This window comes from Hydra vulgaris, chromosome 13, assembly GCF_038396675.1.
Source record: "Hydra vulgaris chromosome 13, alternate assembly HydraT2T_AEP".
Classification (NCBI taxonomy): domain Eukaryota; kingdom Metazoa; phylum Cnidaria; class Hydrozoa; order Anthoathecata; family Hydridae; genus Hydra; species Hydra vulgaris.
Genome location: NC_088932.1, coordinates 20,342,671 through 20,352,689, shown reverse-complemented (window position 1 = coordinate 20,352,689; position 10,019 = coordinate 20,342,671). Strand labels below are relative to the sequence as shown.

At 25.0% G+C, this 10,019-nt stretch overlaps 1 protein-coding gene across 1 annotated transcript; it reads left to right on the top strand.

The window, feature by feature from the left end:
- The first annotated feature begins 1,434 nt into the window (after positions 1-1,434).
- Positions 1,435-8,464, top strand: LOC101235722 (E3 ubiquitin-protein ligase MARCHF2). Its single transcript, XM_065816202.1, has 3 exons — positions 1,435-1,580; positions 7,207-7,467; positions 7,851-8,464. The coding sequence occupies exons 1-3, from the start codon at positions 1,575-1,577 to the stop codon at positions 8,283-8,285; spliced, it is 702 nt and encodes a 233-aa protein (XP_065672274.1). The 5' UTR covers positions 1,435-1,574; the 3' UTR covers positions 8,286-8,464.
- The last annotated feature ends 1,555 nt before the right edge of the window (positions 8,465-10,019 follow it).

Sequence of the window (10,019 nt, the reverse complement as noted above, 5' to 3'; positions counted from 1 at the left end):
ACTTAAAAAACTACAAGTAACAAATAGTAACAAATAATTATACAAAAAAACAACTTTAAGTAGATTTATAGGTTATAAATTATAATATACTATTATAAATAAACTGCATCAATAAAGTGCACTTTCACGTGCAAATTATTTTTTCAAGTTTAAAAATATTTAAAGCGTCTCATAAATACAAAGATCTTACTGCCGTTTTAAAACAAAATCTTCATAAGTTGATTTACATAATTTGCAAAAATACGTTAGAGTTCCTCAAGGATCAAAACACCGCCTCGACTTTAATAACGATAGAGTTTGCAGATATACCAACATACTTTTATCTCATAATTACATTGCATATTTCAGTATATGTATGTATATATATATATATATATATATATATATATATATATATATATATATATATATATATATATATATATATATCATATCATATCATATATATATATATATATATATATATATATATATATATATATATATATATATATATATATATGAGATATATATTAAAAACGTCTAACTAGGGGTTGTTCACAAAGTACGCACTCTTATAGGGGAGAGAGATTTGCAAATAGCGTGCAAAATGGAGAAGCGGTGGGGAGGGGTTCAATACAAGAGTACGTACGCACAAATAAAAAAATACTCCTAGTTAATATTTGTTTTTCTAATTTATCACGAATATTAAGTAGATACTACTAACTAGTTTTACTTAGAACGATTAAAAAATTTACGTAAAAAAAATACTGGTGAAACAAAAATCATATTAATTAGGTATAAAATGACAATTTAAAAACAAATACTGGCTATAAAAATAACATTGAAGAAAATGGAAGTGTGTATAAGTTCTGTTACTTTGCCTTTAAACATTTATATCTAAAGCACCAAAAAAAACATTTTTAAATTGTTTTCCTCGATATTTACAGATAGGTATGTCGTTAATTTATATTGTAAAAATAAAATAATAAAAGTTAAAAAATAGCTTTTAATACTTTATTTCAAACAAAAACAAATATTTAAAAAAGGCTAAAAACCATCTGTACCATAGCATAAGTTTGGTCATTTTATTTAATTGATTTAAAAAAACGTTTTAAAAGATAAAAAAAAAGGTTATTTATTACATGTTATTTTTAAAAACGTTATTATAAATAAATTATTAGTCAAAAAAAATCAAAAAGTTTTACTTGTTATAACATTTTTTTTTCCAAAAAATATTATTAATAGCAGGTAACTCTTTTATTGTTACCTGTTGTTAATAACATTAATCTCCTGCTAGTTGCCGCTTTTGTAGTTTAGTAAAGACGGCTATAGAAATTACCAATAATTCATTGGTGACCAAAGTTAAAGTATCGCACTAATTTTCTCAACATTATTATACGAGAAAACATCGGTTTTTGATGAATTCTCAAGTATCTAAAACATCAACTAAAAAACTTCCCTTTAGTAACCACTTTAGTAAGTAACTATGGATTTAGATTAAACAACTGCAAGGTTATCATTTTTAACTTATGCTTTTTTAAACTGCTGCATTCAAAAATAACATAAATATATATAAATACATAAGACAAACTATGAAGGTAATAAATGATTTTATTAAATGGATATTATTTTTTAAATTAAATTAAAAGTATTACCACATTAATGCTTTTATACGTTATAATGTTTTCAAAGAATAGAATTAAGTAAATTTTAAGATGATAGAAAATTTATTACGTTTTTCTATCAATCAATCAATCAATCAATCAATATATTCTGAATTACATGATTTTACAATTCAAGGATGTTTACAAATAGTATAATTACTAATGATACGTAAACACCTAATAATAATGAATATAATAATAAAGAACATAAGAATAAAATAATATTAACTCTAAAAATCATAACGTTAACAATAATAATAACATTAATGATAACTATAATAATAAAAATGGTATTAATAACAATAAAAATAATGGTATTAATAAAAATAATAATATTAATAAAAATAAAGTTAATAGTTAAATAATAATAATAACAATAAGTTAAATAATAATAATAACAATGGTATATTTAAATATGTCTATACTTATCTACATACGCACATACATAAATATACATACACATTCACACACATATTAACACACAACACACATACATGCACATATACACACATTTGCACACATACATATACCCACACACGCATACATATACCCACACAGGCATACGCACATACACATTCAATCATTGTACAAGGACGACAAAAAAGCTGTACATAAATGTAAAGATTCTAAAAAAAAAAAAAAAAAAAAGATAAAATAAATAAAATATACAAGAGAGAGTATTTTTAATAAGACTATTAACAGTGATATATTGCTTTTATTGATGTTGTTATTCTAGTAGCTATCCAAATAGTGTTTTTTTAATTTATTGAGAAAATTATATCGAGAAATTGAGTTTTCAGTTTTAAAAGAATGAGGGAGATTGTTCCAAGTATTGGTGCACTGATGTTTAATTGATTCACTGCCAAATTTTACTGTTCTAGTATGTTCTACAAAGATATTGTTGCATGAAGAGGATCTTAGGAAGTGAGAATGTTTGTTACATATTTGAAGGAAAAAGTTCTTGAAGGAAATTGGAAGTTTATCATGAAGATAATCCCATACAAATAAACAATTTAAATAAGTAATATTGTCGTTAAGCCGAAGAATTTTAGACAATTTATACAGTAGAGAAACATTGTCAAATAGGAAATTTTGAAAGTGAATAATTTTAAGGGCTTTGTTTTGAAGTGAAACTAGCTGGTTTAACGGACCTTTTTTTTACCCCAAATCTGACACGCATACCTAAGGTGCGATCCAAATATGGCATGATAAATACTCATAAGTGTTTCAAAATTTACGAAATGTCTGATCTTGGCTAACATTCCAACTGATCGGCTTAGCTTAGTCTGTAAGTAAGTTTGATGGTACTTAAAAGAAAGACTCTCATCCAGCTAAACTCCAAGGTACTTCACAGTTTTTGACAAAGTTAATATTTTTCCATTAATGTTAAAAGTGCATTGTTCCTTGTTTTTTTGGGTTTTGGTTTTAAAGATAACTATTTTAGTTTTTGTAGCGTTTAGTGAAATTTTATTTGCTCTGAGCCAATTAATAACAGAAAATATGGCCTCATTAGTTTTTAACTTCATTTTTTCAAGCGAATCTTCAACAATTAACAGGTTAATGTCATCGGCGAAATGGTATGTTAAAACATTATTAATGCAGGTGTTTAGTTCGTTGATGTATACAAGGAAAAGCAGAGGCCCCAATATTGACCCTTGTGGAACTCCCGAAATTATAGCTTTGGTTATTGAGGATGTTTCCTTAACTGTAACGCATTGAAGTCTGTTATTTAAGTAGGATTTAAACCATTTAAGTGGAATTCCACGTACACCATAGTATTGTAATTTAGCAAGAAGAACATCGTGATTTACTGTGTCGAATGCTTTTTGCAGGTCAAGGAAAACACCACAAACAAACTTATTTTTATCAAGGGCGTTTCTTAAAGTTTCTGTAAAATCAATTAGCGCATGTGTAGTAGAATGATTACGTCTAAATCCGTATTGTAATTTATGAAAGCAATTAAAGGTATCAAAAAAACTGTACAGTCTCTTGTACATAGTTTTTTCAAATATTTTTCCGATGTTGGATAACAAAGAAATAGGTCTGTAATTAGATGGTTCAAGCTTTGACCTATTTTTGTGAATTGGAATAATTATAGCAATCTTAAAAACGTCAGGAAAAATTCCTTTTTTAAATGAGTTATTAACCATTTTAGAGATTGGTTCAGATATAATTTTTGAAGATAGTTTAAGAATTGAAGTGGGAAGACTATTAGGGCCAATACTTTTCCTATCATTCATCACGGAAATAATTGCTTCAATTTCTTCTTTTGTAACAGGTGAAAGGAAAAATGAGTTAAAATTTGGGATTTTAAGAAAATCGTTAAATTTATTAATTGAAGGTTCAATTTTTTCAGAAATATTCACTGATATATTTAAAAAATAATCATTAAATGAATTAGCAATAGTTTTATTATCGATAATTAAGTTGTTGTTGATCATAAGATTAATAGACTGTTTTTTTGTGAAACTGTTGTTAATATTAATTATTTCTCTAATTCCTTTCCATGTAATTTTCATATTGTGTAAATTGTTTTGAAAGAAATTTGAATAAAAGTTTTTTTTACTTATTTTTAATAAATTACTGATTTTATTTCTGTATGCTTTAAATAAATTAAATGTTCTTTCCTTTATTATAGTTGACGAATGATTGAGAAATTTTCTGTACAGTTTATCTTTTATTTTAATTGACTTCAAAATGCCTTGAGTTATCCACGGCTTACTTTTAGATTTAATTTGTCTTTTTGTAAGAGGTTTTAATGGCGCATGTATATTAAGAATATTTTCAAAATTTTGCATGAATAATTTAACAGATTGATTTGGGTCGTCTTCTTCTTTTATTAATTGGGACCAAGGAATACTCTTAACACCTTTTGTATATCTTTTCTGTTGTATATTTGGAGTGAAAACTTGGGATTTGAACAAATTGTGCTAAATGATCTGAGATTATTAGGTTACCTGATATAATGTTGTTAGAGTGAAAATTAATGAAAATATTATCAATTAGAGTTTTTGAATTTACATTGACTCTCGTTGGCAATGAAATGTAAGGAAAAAAAGCATTTGAACACATATTATTAATGAAAAATGATATTTCAGGCGAGTTTTCATAATTAAGAAGATTAATGTTGAAGTCACCCATAAGCATAACATTTTTATTTTCTTTTGTAAGTTTTTCCAATAAATTAAGAAGAAAATTTTTATTAAAATCATGAATTGACATGCAAGGGTGACTGATTCAAGTTCATGTGCTTTGTACAATAAAAGGTCATCTCTCTTATTATATATAGAAGTAGAACTAATGTAAAGTAGGGCACCGCCACAACTGGACTCAGTTGGTGTATGTTCTATCACATAATTTTCAATTTCTACATTACTTATGGGTGATACATGTTGTTTCAGCCTTGTCTCAGACACAGCAATAACACAGGGAGGAAATTTAAAGGAACTAATTAAAGATTTTAACTCATCTATATGAAAAGAAAGTGAGGAAATATTTAAGTGTAAGAAATTTAATGGGTTTAGGTTAAGATCTAAGGCATTAAAATCATCAACATTGTAGTACTTACAATCTAAGACACAATTGTTTACTTTGTTTAGACATTTAAACAAATAATTGAGATTAGGGGAATTAGTTGAAACATTTAAATTAAGTGTTTTAATTGAACTAGGTTGAGGATCACAAATAATACAGAACCAGGTCTGTGGATCAGAAATTAAATCAGAATACTGTTTGCTACTAATGTTATTGCATTTGATGTGTACCCAGCAATTACATTTGTCACACTGAATAGATTTGTGATTTTTAGCAACATTTTTGTGGCATACAATGGAAGGAAAACTTTCCATAATAGAGTTTATTGAATGAGTAAAGTGTTAAAGTTAATGTATTATTATGTATAAGATTTAAACGTAACTATATAAAAGAATCAAATACTAAACTAATTATAATATAAAGTATTTAAAATAAATTAATAAATATTAAGCTAAACAATTAAGATAATAAGACAAAGTCAATAAAATATAAATAAATAAATATTGCTATTATATTTACGTAATTTTGGTTAATCAATTTAAATATATGTTTTAATAAGAAAAAAACTAAAGTTAATGTTATAATAATTTAATAAAGTTATATACTTAGCGATAATTTATTAATAATAAATATTAAAATACTTAGTATAACAACAAATAGGTAAATAACATATAACAACATTCAACTAACTAACATAGATTATATTTATATATATACATATAACAACGATTAAATAATATAGTAGTTAATAATATAACAGTAGATTATCTTTCAATGAATAAACAATAATTTATAATATTGTTTAATTAGAAAGACAGAATGATAAAATACTAATATTTAAACTAAAATAATATAAATCAATATTAAATAATATTTATTATGATATTATCCTAAAAAGTCTATACAGTAACAAATAAAACTATATAATAATAATAAAATATATATATAATAAAAAATATGTAGTATAAATATGTTAATTATAAAAATATATAGTAATAAATATTTAATAATAATAACAAAAAATATATTATTAGTAATAAATTTTAAATAAAGTGAATACAATTAGCTATGAATAAATAAGATAATGAGAAAAATAAATAGTAATAAAATTAGTATGAATTAAAATATACAGACAAACAAATGATTACAATTTAAATCGTAAAAAAAAAGGTCTAAAATTATAAAAACAACCGATCTAGCTGTTCTTTTATTTTTTCTTCTTTTATTTCTTCTTAACTTGCGAATTTTTTTTTTTCCTTTTAAGTCTTTCTTATTTATTTACTTTATTATTTTGTTTACTCTTTCTTTTTCTTTTTTAAGTGTTCTTTTTTTTTTAAATTCGAGTTTTTTTTTTGTTTTTTTTTAATTCTTTCTCGTTAACTTTTTCTGACACTTCTTTCTTTATTTCTTTATTTTTTACTCTCCTTTTTTTTTTTGATTTTTTTTGTATGTTCTTTAAATTAGTTTATTTATGTACATAAAATAAATAATTATTTACTTGTTATCATAATTTTATCTTTAATATTTTTTCTTGTTTATGAAAAAAAACTCGTATAATTTTTTTCGAAATCATTAATTAATATATAATTAAAAAAATATATATATAGTGAACTTTTCAGGGACATGTTTTATACGTACGTATGTATGTATGTATGTATGTATGTATGTATGTATGTATGTATGTATGTATGTATGTATGTATGTATGTATGTATGTATGTATGTATGTATGTATGTATGTATGTATGTATGTATGTATGTATGTATGTATGTATGTTTGTATGTATGTATGTATGTATGTTTGTATGTATGTATGTATGTATGTATGTATGTACGTATTTATGTATGTATGTATGTATGTATGTATGTATGTATGATGTATGTATGTATGTATGTATGTATGTATGTATGTATGTATGTATGTATGTATGTATGTGTGTGTATGTATGTATGTATGTATGTATACATATGTATATTTTGATATTAAGATTATATTAGTTAAATAAATATACTTAAAATATTTCTAGTCTAACTCATCAAAAGAAAACGTTTCTATAAAAACACACAGCAAAATATCTCTATCAACTCGCAATAGTGGAATATACTGTAGAATATGTCAAGACAATAAAGCAACTGAGCCCCTTTTATCTCCATGCTTATGTACAGGAACAATCGGTTTTTTACATTCCGCATGTTTGGAAAAATGGTTAAGTCAGGCAGCAAGAAAAAAGTGCGAGCTTTGCAATTATGAATTTTGCACCGTTATGACATCAAAAGGAATACGGGAGGTTAAAAGGATTTTTAAATAATTATAAATGTTAACTAAAATGATGTTTGAATAAGCAACGATATTTTTTTTTAAATTACAAGAACTTAGAATGATTTGGCAAAATTATTATTTTCCGATGTAATACTGTAATCACTTGATCTTTAAAAAGTATAACTTCAAATTGAATTTAAAATGTTTTACTTTAAAACAAATATTAAAGGAAAATTTTTTAGAGAGTTTCGATTTCTTTTTATTTTAGAAAGTTTTTAACTCTTTCCTTCTTATTTGTCTAACAACTTAAAATTTACGGGATTTTTTATAAAGTTCAAATGTTATCTGTATAGTAAACATAATAAATACGTTAAAAAAAGCATTTGTAATTTTTAATTTTTTTTGTTCTAGTGGATACTTTCACGAAATCTCTCTAGTGACCGACGTTATATTTTTATTGATGTCGCATGCTTTTTCATTTTAACGCCGTTGGGTTTGGTTAGTTCATGGCTTTGCATACAAGGTGCTCAGCAATACTATACCCACGATGAATTTTGGACCGGCTTTGGGCTTATTTTACTCACCGGTTTTTTAGCAATGCTTTACCTGTTCTGGATTGTAATTACAATTAGGTACCATTATTTATCTTTTAAAAATTGGCAACGTAACAACACTGAAGTACGTGTTGTGTTTTCGAAGGAACGGTGTAATGAAGTAGCTAGAAAAGCCAGTTCAATCACTTTAAACGTTCACTCCATGGAAAACGGCGAAGTTGAAGTTGTTCAGCATAAAACATTAGATACAAAGGAAACTGTCGCTAATGACTGCATGGTTACAGATGTCTGATAGATTGGAATCAAAAAAATAAAATTGAAAAAAACTTTTTTTTGCTCCTTATGTCTTTTTACAATTCTCTTTTTTATGAGATAGAATTTTTATATTTTTTATAAATGGTAGTGCATATTTAACAACTGCAATAGTATTAAATGTATACTAAATTATAATAATGTACTTTATTTAATTTAGGTAATATTGTCTTTTACTCAAAAAATGCAGTCAGCATAGCTCTCGCTCGTTCTTTTTTGCTTTTAGAAAAAAAGAGAATAAAAAATGTTGAGGAACTAAATAAAAATGCCTGAAAAGAGACTGAAAATATACTATTTTCTGGGAGCCAGAAGCATGTCTAGAATCTCTTTGTGTTCGATATTAATTGGGAAAAGAGTGAAAAAAGAAAAAACAACTTCTCTATTTCTTGCACCAACCAGGTTTTTTACTATCATAAGTTTTTTGTTGTTGTTGTTATTGAGATCCTTTTAGTAGTCCTTAAGGTGTTGCAACACCGCAAAAGAGTATAAAACTATGAGGATCGCTTCCTTCCCTACCAATGTCGTTTATTAAAACCAGCGTCGAACCCCTGACCTTTGTTTCCGACGCAGAACTCTAACCACTGTGCCAAAAATGCAAGTTCAACCTTTTTATTGTAGTATTAACAAAGGGCAAATAAATTAAAAAGATAAAAAGCTTTGTAAAAAGAACAATCTAATATTTTTCCAAAACGACATGGGCAAAGTGGACGCGCCATAATATAGTTGAAAAAGGATCTAAATTTTTTTTTAAACTGTATATATGTAATCTGAAATGAAAATTTTTTGTAACTAACTTAATACTTTTTTACTATGTATTAGGGCTTGACAAAAACTGGAAAATTTCAAAAAACCGGGTTTTTTTAACCGGTTTTTTTATTATAAAATCGAATTTTTATTACTACCATATAAATCAAATGTAGCAAACAGGATTGATATACTGGAATTAGATTTGTAAACTAAAAGAAAGTAAACTAAATTAAAGGAAAGATTTTCATACTTAAAAAAGTTTTATCAATGTAAAATAAAATTTACATCTTTTTTATTCATTATTGGTTTATTTCGAATCTAATGAACTTGGTCCCTTGTCTCTTTGTTTTTCTAATCCTTCTATTTTGTGGCAACTCAATATCCCTTCTTTTTTTTTTTTGGTTATGCTATTCATAACTGAATATGCTTCTTTTAACTAAAAATTATGTATGTGATCTGTTTACAAAAGTGCAACCAGCGGGCTTTTGTTTTTAAAAGTTACGTTCTAAATGTAATTTAAATTAAATAAATAAAACGATAAATAATATTTAAAGTAATACAAAAAAATAATGTCAAAAAAAAAAAAAAAATTTGTTGACGAAAAATTTGTTTTTGTTGTATAATTATTTTTTTCAGTTTGCAATGATAGTCGTGATACATAATAACATAAAAGTCATAATAACATAAAAGGTTTCGGATCGAAAGTTAAACATATTTATTTGTAATATATAGATATATTGCAGATTTAACATAATGCAAAGATACAACATACAAATATTTTAATATATGATATGCAGAAGATTTATAAAACACATTTTACATACGTTTTTAGTAAAATTTTAGAATGCTGTCCAAAGAGAAAATATTTTAGATTTAGTTTTAAAAACAGAAAGAGTAAAAGAAAGATCGAAATTTGGTAATACTATTTTATTTCAAAAATGGGATGCAAGATTTTGAGATTTAACAA

Coding starts and splice junctions, on each gene's coding strand:
- LOC101235722 (XM_065816202.1), top strand. Junction 7,468..7,850: donor CATCAAAAGGAATACGGGAG/GTTAAAAGGATT, acceptor TTTTTGTTCTAG/TGGATACTTTCACGAAATCT.